Source organism: Sminthopsis crassicaudata, chromosome 2, assembly GCF_048593235.1.
Source record: "Sminthopsis crassicaudata isolate SCR6 chromosome 2, ASM4859323v1, whole genome shotgun sequence".
NCBI lineage: Eukaryota > Metazoa > Chordata > Mammalia > Dasyuromorphia > Dasyuridae > Sminthopsis > Sminthopsis crassicaudata.
The window spans coordinates 438202442-438214537 of NC_133618.1; the positions used below are offsets into that span (position 1 = coordinate 438202442).

A 12096-nucleotide genomic window follows, 5' to 3' on the forward strand; every position below is an offset into this window, starting at 1 on the left:
CTCCCTTTCCTCAGCCAAAAGCAGACAGATCCCCACTGGGTTTAGAACGGTATGTCCCACCCTGGAGCCCTGAGCCTAAGATTATCCTCCAAGAGGTTGCAGCCTAGTACGGGAAGCAAAGCAAAGGCCAAGGTTTACTTAAATGTAAAACACGGGAACACCAGTGTTTCCTCTGACCTCCAGCACTGTCCCGTGCTCCCCTAGCCAGAGACAGCTTTTCACCCCTGAGCCCCAACACATCCATAGTAGTCATAGCCTGGAAATTCTTTCACTTTGCCTTGGGAAAGTGAACTAGCCTTTCTTTTTTTTTTTTTCCTTGTATTTATAAAATTGATTTATTATGAACTAAAAATAAAGCCAATCATACATGTTTATAGCATCATTAAACTTAAAAAGCTGTCAGTCATTCTGCAGTAAGGCAGCCTCTCTCTCTCTTCCTGTTTCACAGCAATCTAATCTCCCTACATGCTTTCCTTTTTTTTTTTTTTTTTGTTTTAGTTGTTTTTCATTAGCTCAGCTAACAATAAAGGTGCACATTTCAGTAAAAAAAGAAGAGGGAAAAAAAGATTAGATATGAAATGCTAAACTTGTATTACACTCAATTTTTGAAGTGTATATGAAATTTAATATAGTAATAAAATATGTTTTGTCTCTTCTCATTTGTAAACAGTGCAGAGGCTGATTTTAGGTTAAGGTCATAGGTATATAAAGTACGTAGCACAGTCATTAGGGGTTTGGACTTGTGTCTAGAAAAAACTGACATAAAAGAGGCACTTAATAACTGCTGATTGATCAATTGTTAACTATTGTTAGGGCTTAGCCTTCCCAGTCATACTGCTCTCCTATCTTCTGCTCCAAGTTATCTTGTCTTCTTTAGTGCACTATCCACTATGTGGTGACTACAGAGGAAATTCAGAAATTTTCCCTTCAAGTTTTCCTCCCCCCCCCCCACCAGTCATTTCATTGTTGTAAAGAATTTCTGGTTATAATAATAAAAAGCTGTAGATAATATTATTTCATCCACCAACCTTGTGAAGTAGGAGTTATTACTCTTATTTGACAAATGAGGAAACCGAGGCACACAGTTACGTGACTTGCTTAGGATCATACGCCTAGCTTGTATCTGAGGCAGCTTTTTAACTCGGGTTTTGCTGACTCTAAATCCAGAACTGTATCCACCACACCACCTAACTGAAGATGATAGACTTGGAACCAAGCTTCTCATCCTGACTGCCTAATACTGTGTAGAGGCAGGATCCTAAAACACAGCCCTACTCCTCCCATTCCACCACATCCACACCACATCTTAAGCCCCCAGTGGAACCGATGACCCAGGCTTAAGACACACCTAATTTTTGTAAACACACTCTACTTCTCCCAAAGCTTCTTTACACTTTGCCATTTCCATCTCAGCTTGCTCCCTTGACATTCCCCACACAGACTCGCCCTCTCCTCTCTGCATTCTCAAGGCTTAATTGTTCCCCCATTCCTTAAACACCAGGAAAGAAGGTATGTTCCTAAGTCTTAAAGAGGGCTGAATAACAGCTGGAATATTCAGGCAGGGCCATTACCCCCAGCCTCAGTCACCCAGCCATACTCCCTTCACCAGCATCCTCAGCTCCTCACAGCTGTAGCCCAATTTGTGTTGAGACTGAAAGCCTTCAATTCCAACGGGCTTGTGATGGAGAGAGCCACCCAGTGTGGCTCACAACATAGCGTTTTCACTTTTTTTGTTGTTGTTTGCTTGCATTTTATTTTCTTTCTCATTTTTTCCTTTTTTGATCTGATTTTTCTTGTGCAGCATGATAATGGTGGGATTTTATATAGAAGAATTTCACATGTTTAACATATATTGGATTTCTTGCCATCTAGGGAAGGGAGTGGGGGGAAGGGAGAGAGAAAAAAAATTGGAACATAAGGTTTTGCAAGAGTAAATGTTGAAAACAATCCTTGCATATGTTTTAAAAATAAAAAGCTTAAATAAAAAAGACTGAAAGCCTTTCCCAGCATCTCCCTCCTAATCGTAGAAAATGTACTCTCTAATTTTGTACAGGCTTAAATGGAGGATACCAGGAAGAGCTGGTGGACCACCGTTTGACAGAGAGAGAATGGGCTGACGAGTGGAAGCATCTCGATCACGTAAGAACCTGGGCAATGACGTCTTAATAAGTTGTAGCACTGGTGGGATGATTCCCAGATAACCTAGTGGCTCTATCAAGTAATGTCGAGGTTCTGGTCCCTCTTTTCTTTCCTGTTTTAGTGTCAATCTAGATTAATTAGCTCTGTGGGTATACTGCAATGTAGAGTAAAGATAGAGAAGTTGGACATTATTGCAGTGGGTGGAATAGGAAAATTCTCCTTATCTGAATGTAGAAAATGGAGTAGCCAGGTGAAAGCAGAGAACTGCCAAAAAAAAAAAAAACAAAAAAAAAACAACCAGGAAATAGGAGACCAAGATGACTTCAGAAGAAAGGGGAATAATTTGTCTGCCCCTAAAACAGAGTCCTAGTAGTCATTCTCATTTTAGTATGAAGTAAAGAAGTTTTCTCCCAGATTCATAATCACAACATACTGAGGGGTTAGAGGTTGGAGCAGGTAGCAGAACAAGAAGTAATAACTTGGGATCATGGGGTATAACTATTGAGCAGCAGTTGGGGGCAGTGGAAAAACTATCATACAGCAAGTCAGGGGAGGCCTGGATTTGAATTCCAACTCTAGTGTTCTTCCTTTTTCTGTGCTATTAACAAATCATTTAACTTCTCTAAACTACTTTAATTCCCTTATTTGTTTGTTGGAGGCAATCAGGGTCACTTGACTTGCCTAGAGCCACACAGCCAATAAGTGCATGAGGCTGGATTTGAATTAGGTCTCCCTGTACTTTTCTTGTGCATCACTCCCCATAGCAGCTTTTCAAACCTTTCCTCTGTCATCCACCCTCTTAACTGTGAAAACCTTGTTTTGTGTTTATTGAAAAAATTTAAGGCCATGCACCAGAGGGCTTTCTTCTCTCCTTCTTATTTCCCATCACCCAAATGAATTCTGCCACAGTCGTCTTCATCCTGTCTCAGATGAAGAGATGGCCCATCAATGTTTTAATGATGATCAGCTCTGAAAGACTTGGCTACTCTGTGCAGGAGTGATCTAAATCAGTTCCAGAAGACTCATAATCAAAAAAGCTTTCTGCCTCCAGAGAGGTAGATGATGGGCTCTGATTGCAAATTGAAGTGTAATTATTTCACTTTATTGCACAAGTGATCCCATTCCGCCCCATCTTCCACAGCAGTCTCACTCCCCCTGATTCTCACTCTCTTAGTTATCTTCAATCCTGTTCTGTCTCATGCTACTTCCTTCCTGTCTATAAACATATCCATGTCTCCCCCATTCTCAAAAGGCCCTCACTTGATCCATCTCCTAGTTCTTGTTCCCTCTCTCTTCTGCCTTTTGTGAATAATGTTCTTTAAAAGGCCATCTACAGTGGGTGCCTCCTTCTCTCCCTCTCCCTTTCTTCTGAATTCTCCACACTCTGATTTCCGACTTCATCATTCAGTTAGGAGGCACTAATGATCTCTTAATTGCCCAATCTAATGAGCTTTTCTCAAGCCTCATCCTTCTTGAAATCACTGCAGCTTTTGACACCCAGTCATGCTCTTCTGCTTAATACCCTCTCTCAGCTCCTGGTTCACCTCCCACCTTTACTTTTTCTCTCTCCCTCCCTCCCTCTCTCCCTTTCTCTCTCTGTGTTCCTTTCATTCTTCCCCCCTCCTTCCTTTTCTCTCTCCCTCTTTCTTTCTCCTTCTTTCTCTCTTCTTCCGCTTTTCTCTCTCTTCCCTTCCATTCTTCTTTCTCTTCCCTTCCTCCTTCCATTCTTCATCTCTCTTTCCTTTCTTTCTCTTCCCTTCCATTCCTTTCTTTCCTTTCTCCCTCCCTCTCTCTCTTTCCTTCTTCCTTCCATTTTTCTTCTCTCTTTCCTTTCTCTTCTCTTCCTCCTCCTTTTCTTCTCCTCCTGCTCCTCTTTCTCTTTCACACACATATCCTCCCCATTTTTAAAAATAAATTCCATTGGCTCCCTATCATTTCCATGATCAAAAGTGTCCATTTAAATAAGAACTGCACCACTACTCCTTTTTTTACTCTTCTTCCACCTTACACCCTTCAGTGTACTCCACAGGGCAGGTGACATTGGCCTCCAGATATTTTTACTGGCTGCCTTCACTCCTAGAATTCTCCTCATCCTCACCTCTGTCTCTTGGCTTTCCTAGGTTCCTTCAAGCCTCAGATAAAATTCCACCATCCTTGGGAAACCTTTCCCAGTTTTCTTGAATTCTAGTTCCTTCTTTCTGTTGATTATTTCCAACTTATCCTCTATTCTTTCATTCCCAGGCTCTGAATTGCATCATGGAGATGGTGGAGAAAACCCGACGTTCCATGGCTGTCCTGCGGCGTTGCCAGGAAGCCGATCGGGAAGAACTCAACTTTTGGAAGAGACGATGCAGCGAGAACACCGAGACCAGGAAAGCCGGGAGTGAGCTCATCTCCAGGCAGCACAGCCCAGGAAGCTCAGACTCACTCAGCAATGGTAAGAAATGTAGCTGGGTGCATCTACAGAGATGTCTGTGGCTCCACTTAGCACAGCTGGGAATGTTTTTGTGTTTGTTTTGCTGTTGTTCTGGTTTTAGAATTTGTTTTTTTCTTTATTTTTGCATTGAAAAGAAGCTAGTCTTGGTAAAGTATTTAGATAAAAGATTTGTAAAATATTTTTCTCTTTCCTGGTTCTTACACCCAGGGACATGCTTCAGAGTGTGTCAGTGCAGGAAATAAACTCACCTCATTGTGAATTTGAGCTTTTCTTGAGAGCAGAGGCAGGAGAATCACTACTAATCAATCCCCTACCAGTGACGAGCAGGGAGGAACATAGCTCAGTAGCTCAGGCAGCATTCAGGAAGAATGTTGACCAAGTTAAAATTCTTCTGTCAGCCTATAATAAGAAAGGTATCGACTAAAACTGAGAAATCTGATTTTTTTTAATAGATAGAAATCTAATAGCTTTGTTCTGTGACCTCATTAAGGGTTTTCTTGGCAAAGATACTGGTATGCTTTGCCGTTTCCTTTTCTAGCCCATTTTATTGATGAGGAAACAGAGGCAAACAGGATTAAATAACTGGTTCAAGGTCACAGAGCTAATAAATATCTGAGGGTGGATTTTAACTCAGTCCTTCTGACTCTAGGCCCAACATTTTTTCCATTACACCACCCACTGCCCAGTCCCTTTAGAGACATCTGCATCTCAGGAAAACAAGTGGGATTTGATGGAAATAGAAGAGACCCCAAAATCCTTCATTTACAGATGAGGGAACTGAGATACCAGGAATGTAAGTGACCTACCCAGGCTCATAGCTTATAAATATCTGATGCAATATTGAGCCCTGTGCATGATGTACCATGCATACTGCACGGTGACCTATATTTCATGTTTACCCATTTTTCTCCTCTCCATGTAGTTATCCCCTCCTCAAATGGATAAAGATTTTTAAAAAATGTTTTCCCTCAAGAGTTTCCCACAGTTATTTTTTCCATATATTTATTTTTTCATGGTGTGAAACTTCTGGTGACTGCCACATTTTTTTCCCACATGACTGACAGCAAGGGTTCTGTATGTAGCTGTCTCCTGGATGATGACAGTGGTGGCCATGTCCTTGTATAAGTCATTAAGCAGGAAAAGCAGATGTGTGGTTGTTGTGGATGATTTTGGACATCATCAGTCCCTACATCTGGAGGCTCAAAGGTCGAGATTACAGGCACTTGTTCCAATGCTTTGTGACTTGGAGTGAGTTATTTCGTAGATAAGAATGAGACTAGATGATAGATTATCTGTAGATGAGAAATCCTGTGAGGATTGGTAAAGGGGGCCAGTGGCAGGATGAGGACCATTCTCATTCTCAATCAGGGGCTTAATTTATTTTGTTAACACCATAATTTTAGATTGAACACCAGACAAAAAATAATCCATTTTAATTAGGCAGCTTTCTTTCTGATTTCTAGCTGAGATTAGGTAAAGTAAGAACATGGATATTCAAATGGTATGAGAATGCTAAGTTAGATAATTTTGGAGAATGGAGCACTTGGGGGTGAGGGTGGAAAGCACTACTTAGAGAAACTAACTGTTCGTTACCTGGGATACAGAAATAGGTGGGAGGAAGACAAAGGCAAATCTGTACTGTAGAGATTTTGCACAGGGCAGTTCTGTGTCCAGGAGGATGGTGGGGGAAGGGCCAAAGAAGTCTTTCTTGCCTGTACGGTTTCCTCTTCTCCCTTTGTTCTCCTCCTTCTCTGTGCTCTGTCTTGTATCTCCTTCCTCCACCTTCCATTTCGTTTTCTCTATCTTTATTTTCTTCTTTATCATACAATTTCTGCCCATATCTCAAAATTCAAGACTGGTTCTATTGGTTAATATATTATTCAGCTATTTTCAGAGTTGAATGGCCTCAGAGAAAAGCCAGCACAGATTTCCTATTTGTCATTGTATATTTTTCTCAGTCAGGGAAATATGTCCAGAGACCCTCTGCGCTGCTCCTCTACCTGCCTTCACCACAAAAGAGAGGGACTTCTACACAAACTTTGAAAGCATATAGTATTTATAAGTTGGAGGTAATCTGTACCTGTATTGGCACCTATGGGAATCTAGAAGTTAATAAATAGCACCTTAAGAACCAATCCTGAAGACCACGGATGACTTTGATATCTTTCCTAGTTCTGCTGAAGAAAGAATTCCAATTCAGTATTATCTGGAACTTGACTTTCTGAGTGAAGGCTTGTGCATGAGATCGCTGCTTTAAAAATAAATGTAACATGTATTTGGAAAAATGAAAACATTATTGAAAAATTTAAAAATAAAATAAAGTATTGTGTATGTGTGTGTGTTTGTATACACACACAAAGAATAAGTGTAAAGAGAAATATAAAAGGTCCCAGCCACCCCCAGTGTCTCTTTTCTCGCATCCCCGGGCCCTAGGCCTTTACCATTTTTTGCAGTATCCTTTACATCTGTCTCCAGTAGTGAAGGCTTTGGGCAAGTACCTTGGACTAATTAGGTTCTGAATTCTTTTCTGGCAAGTGCTCAGAGTTGCATAAGGAAGAGAGGTCTAGGGGAAACTTATTTGGAGCATCTGGCTTATGGCCTTCATTAGAGAAAGGTGCCAGCTGCTGCTTTTCTCCCTCTGTCCAGGGCTTTGAAAATTCTTGTTTCTGGGGCAGCTAGGTAGCGCAGTGGATAGAGCACCAGCCCTGAATTCAGGAGGACCCGAGTTCAAATCTGGTCTCAGACACTTAACACTTCCTAGCTGTGTGACCCTGGGCAAGTCACTTAACCCCAGCCTCAGGGAGAAAAAAAAAAAAAAAAGAAAATTCTTGTTTCTAATGATTACCAATCAACATGATTGATAGACTATATGCTAGGTGCTGTACTTGGCACTGTGAAAACAGATACAAAAAGTGAAATTGCTTGTTCTCAAGAAGCTTATGTTCTGTCGGGGGAGACCACAGACACATTTAAATAAATATAGGAATAAGACAGTTGGAGAAACAGGATCAGAAAGGTCTTCCTGCAGTCAATGCAAGGAGTGAGATCCTGTGAGGTGAGGATGAGGGTGGGGTGGGCCAGTAACAGCACGTGGAGTGTTGTCCACGAGAAATAGGAGAGTGGCTCCCATGATTCTAGCAGCAAAATCCTGAGGGGTCAGAGTGGGAACAAGAGTCCTTGACCCCTTTCCCAGACCAGAAAGTCTCATAGCCCTTCATTGCTTCTGTTCACTATCACAGTGCTATGTTTCTTCTCCATCCCTTCCAGTTGCCTTCGCTAAATGCTTCTCTCTGCCTCTTTGTCCTAAAGGCTTTTCCTCAGAAGCTTTCTGGAGCTTTGATTCCATCTTAAGGTCTTTGATCTAGAGTTGGATGGGACCTCAGTCCATCTATCAGGCCATTTCATATTACCAGTGAGTAAAACTGAGGCTTAGAGAGTTTGAGGGGTTTTCCTGAGGTCACCCAGTAAGCACTAGAAGTAGAATTTGAACCCAGAACCTATGACCCCAAAGCCAGATTTCTTTCCACTTACCTTGCAGAACAGCATCCTTCCTGTTCCTAAAGGGAATACCTAAAGGTTAACACTCAGGTTCTAGACCCTAGCCCATCATTAATGACCAGAATTATATGACTTGGAAGAATTCTATTCATAATCCCTTAGTTTTGGTTCACTTTAAAGTCTTGTAGGTGAGTTCTTTTTCAAAGGGATGAGCCACTTCATTTTAATTCACCAAACACTTATCAAATGTCTATACCACACATAGCCCAGCTGTTCCCTCTTGGCATTTTTAAACATAAATACATTAGCCCATCTCTAACCACACACGAAAAGATCCGATCTCTGCGTTAGCCTTATTTCCTGGCCTTCTGGTCCTTTGGCCCAGGTTCTACTGCACTCTCGTAGAAAAACCTCTGGTGGGGTTTGCTATCATTATTTCTCTCTTCCAGGAGCATCATGAGATGTCATAAAGTGACCTGCCTCTGGTCACATAGGTAGGAAGTAATCAGAATTTGATTTGAGTCCATAGATTACCAATTTTGCTTTCAGTCTTTCACTATACTCTTATGCTATCTTAGTATAAATTTGTTTTTTGTTTTTTGTCATTTACCTAATTCTTTCATTCATTTACAAAGCTTTATTAATTTAGATTTATAGTACTAACTTAAGATGTGACCCGAATCTCTAGATGTTTGGAGTTTCCTTCGCACTTCCTCCTCCTTCCTTCTTTCTCTCTGTCTTTCCCTCTTCCTCTCTTCTTCTCCCTCTTTTCCTTTTTCTTTCTCCCTCTTTCTCTCTCCCTCTCCTTCCTTTTTTCTCTCCTCTTTTCTTTCTTCCTCTACCTTCTCCTCCTCTCCTTTTCCTCTCACTCCCTCTTTCTTTTTCTTTCTCTTCTCTTCCTCTCCTTGTCTCTCCCTCCATCTCTTCTCTTTGTTTCTCTCCCTTCCTTTTTCAAGTGCAGATGAAAGAGAATTTTGGGTCTCAAAGCATGGAGATGGGGGTGGAGGGGGGATCTCCTCTGATACCACTTTATTTCCCCCTCTCTCTGCAGATTCCCAGCGTGAGTTCAGCAGTAGGTCAGGAACAGGCTATGTCACTGAAGAGATCTGGAAAAAAGCTGGTAAGTGTGTGTGTTTGCTTGTGAGTTTTATGAATTCCCTACAAGTGGAGTGATTCTGCTTGGAAGAAAGCATTTGACCCGGGCTGCAAGTGCAATTTTCCCCATCCCTTGGATCATGTAGATTAAAGTCTCCCCTGCTGGAATCATACAAGATTGTGGGGCTGACTCCCAACCCTGGCTGGCCTTGGGAGCCAAGCATCTGGTCCCGAGGCCCTTCATGCAATCTGAAACTCATGAGTATCGATTTATCTGATGGCCGGTGGGTTGTTTTTTTCCTGTATTCCCTTTTCCTGGTTTTTGGTTGGCCAGTCATAGGACACAGAATGGACAGGCCCTTAGAGATCACCTCGTCTAAACCCTACACGTTATGGATGGGGAAATAAACCCAGAAGAGAAACCAAAGTCATTTATTAAGCCAGCAGCACTCGGAGAAGAGTTGGGGATCTTCTCATAGCACCAGATGCTGCCTCTCTTTTTTTCACCTTAGTTTTTCTTCTACCCTTGCCATTTCCTGCTTTGCCTTGTCACCACTGAACCCCACTTACGTTTTCCTGACACAGCCCCTGACACCCCTACCCAGCCATGGCCTCCTGGTATTAACTCAGTTCACTGCCCAGGACTCAATGGGCTACAAAGTGAGATTTCCTTAGCTCACTCCTTCTAACAGTCAATCTCCTATGTCCACACACGTCTCCATCTTTCAGTGACCCAAATCATTGCCTGTACGTCTGTATTCTAGTCATGCGCTACCTCCCTCACCACGCTTCCATTCCCATAGCCCAGGCCTTCCGTAAGAACCCTGAGACCTGAGTCTTTGCTTTATTCTTCTTCTCTTGTTCATATAGCTCAATATACTCTGAAAACTTCTTCACAAAAGTTCTCTCTTGGTTTCCTATTTCTTCTTATTTCATTCAGTATGGTTAATCCTGTTAAAAATGTTTTTATCATATTATTTCCCTGCTTAAGAACATGGAATAGCTCCCTCGTTACCTCCTCTCTAGACAGGATCATGGTCTCCTATTCTCTATAGTCCTATGTTCCATGTCAGGGGATACACAGAATTTAGATAAAATTGCATCCCTGTTTTGGGGAAACTCACAGCACAGATAAGAGATAACTGTAATTTACAATATTATTTGATCAGTGTTTAGTGATATCCAAGCAAAGTTCCATATGGGATCTTTGGAGGAAGATTGTTCTTAACGAGGAGGATTAGGGAAGTCTTCCAGAAGGAAATCGCTTTATAAGATGGATAGAAATTCAGCAGAGGAAAAAGAGGAAGGAGCACATTGTAGACACTGAAACTGTGGCAAAGGCAAAGAGATTAGAGAGCAGGACAAGACTTATTTAGGGAAAAGAAGTATTCCAGTTTAGTTGGTGGGTAGAGTGCATGGCAGGACATAATATAAGAGAAGGCTGAAAAGGTTGGGTGGTCTAGGTTATGGGGGCCAGGTAGCTTTACTCCAAAGTCACTGAAGATTTGGTCAGATCTAAACAGAAAAAAGCTCATTTTGGCCACGAGGATTGCTGCAGGCTCAGGGCAAGCCCTAGCTCCCAGCTGTTCCAGACCATTGGCTCCCACCTTGTCCATCCTCCAGAATGGTAGCCTCCTCTAGCACCACGCACTTCTTCATTGTTTCTCCAGTTCTTCTACTTGTCAAATTCTAAACTCCCTGAAGCCAGAGAGGGACGAGGACCCTGCTTTGCATTCCTCCCATATCCCTAGTGGCAAATAAGTTTGGGGTTACCTGACAGACAGCCTCCTAGGCTGGCAGAGCTAGAAGAGACTCTAGAGATCTGTTCAGCCCCTTCCTTTTAGGGGAGCCCAGACAGGATTTGAGCTTGGGTCTTCTTGACTCCCTGTTTAGAACTCTATTCACTGGGCCACCCAGGTAGGTCCTACCTACCCTAGCTCATCACTGAGGCCTTCTGCCTGGCATCCCTGCTGCCCATTGATTTTTTTTTCTTTTTCACGAGGCATTTGGAGTTACGCAGCTAGTAACTGTGAAGAATCTGAGGCTGGGTCCTCCTGACTCAGGACCAGTGCTCTATCCCCTGCAGCCCCTAGCTGCCGTCACCACTGACTTCTAAGCCTCCTCTTTTTCACATCCTTTACATCTGGACTGAAGTTATACTTGCCATCCAAGTATCTCTCAACTTACACTGTCAGATCAATCAGTCAGCACTTATTTATTAAGCACCAGTTAGGCACCAGGCACTGGGCTAATCTCTGGAAGCCCCAAGCTGGTTCTTCTGCCTTAGCATTTACCTAAGTATCTTATTCTTGGATACCGCCCTATTGGATTATCCTCACAGCGTATTTGTCTTCCTTATCGTAAGGGACAGGAACCGCAGTAAACCCACAGGGCCCAGGAGAGTGATGGGTGTTCCTGGGCTCCAGAAATGGCTCTCCGTGGTTTCTCTGAAGACGTTTGAGGCTTGTATAAAATGAGTTTCCCTCTGTTAGGGAATGCCCGAGAGGAGCCCAGGGTGATGTCTTCTGTGGAAGATGACCCCTCTCTAGGCCTTGTTCATGTTCCTACTATGCATCCCAGTCAACTCTCCATCATCTGGGCCAGAACTCTTACTGGTTTGGATAAATCGGAGACATCAAAACTACACATCTTTGGGCACTCCCCCACAAATATAATTGGAAAACAATAAAATAAGTGAAAATATGAGAGAACATAGATAGTTCTCTGGATCCTTATGTATGATTTGGGCTCAGTTGCTATGAGTTTGACTCCCTTGGGCTAAAGTATATGTATGAATTTTCTGCATCTCTTTTGCCAGGTCTTGTTCCCTGTGAGTTTAGGGTCCCTCCTTCCCTCTCTCTCTTCAGGAATTTACACACTACTAACACATTTGAAGGGTGAAAATGAAATACTAAACTGAGTTGGAT

General features: G+C 42.4%; 1 protein-coding gene across 12 annotated transcripts in view; it reads left to right on the forward strand.

Annotated features, from left to right (window-relative positions):
* The window catches only part of CBFA2T2 (CBFA2/RUNX1 partner transcriptional co-repressor 2), a 159317-nt gene that overhangs the window by 141018 nt on the left and 6203 nt on the right, over positions 1–12096 (forward strand). For all 12 annotated transcript variants that reach the window (XM_074292398.1, XM_074292396.1, XM_074292395.1 and 9 more), the window contains 3 exons: positions 2054–2139; positions 4381–4576; positions 9126–9194. In XM_074292398.1, coding sequence (XP_074148499.1) covers positions 2054–2139; positions 4381–4576; positions 9126–9194 — 351 coding nt within the window. The remainder of the gene's footprint in view (positions 1–2053; positions 2140–4380; positions 4577–9125; positions 9195–12096) is intronic.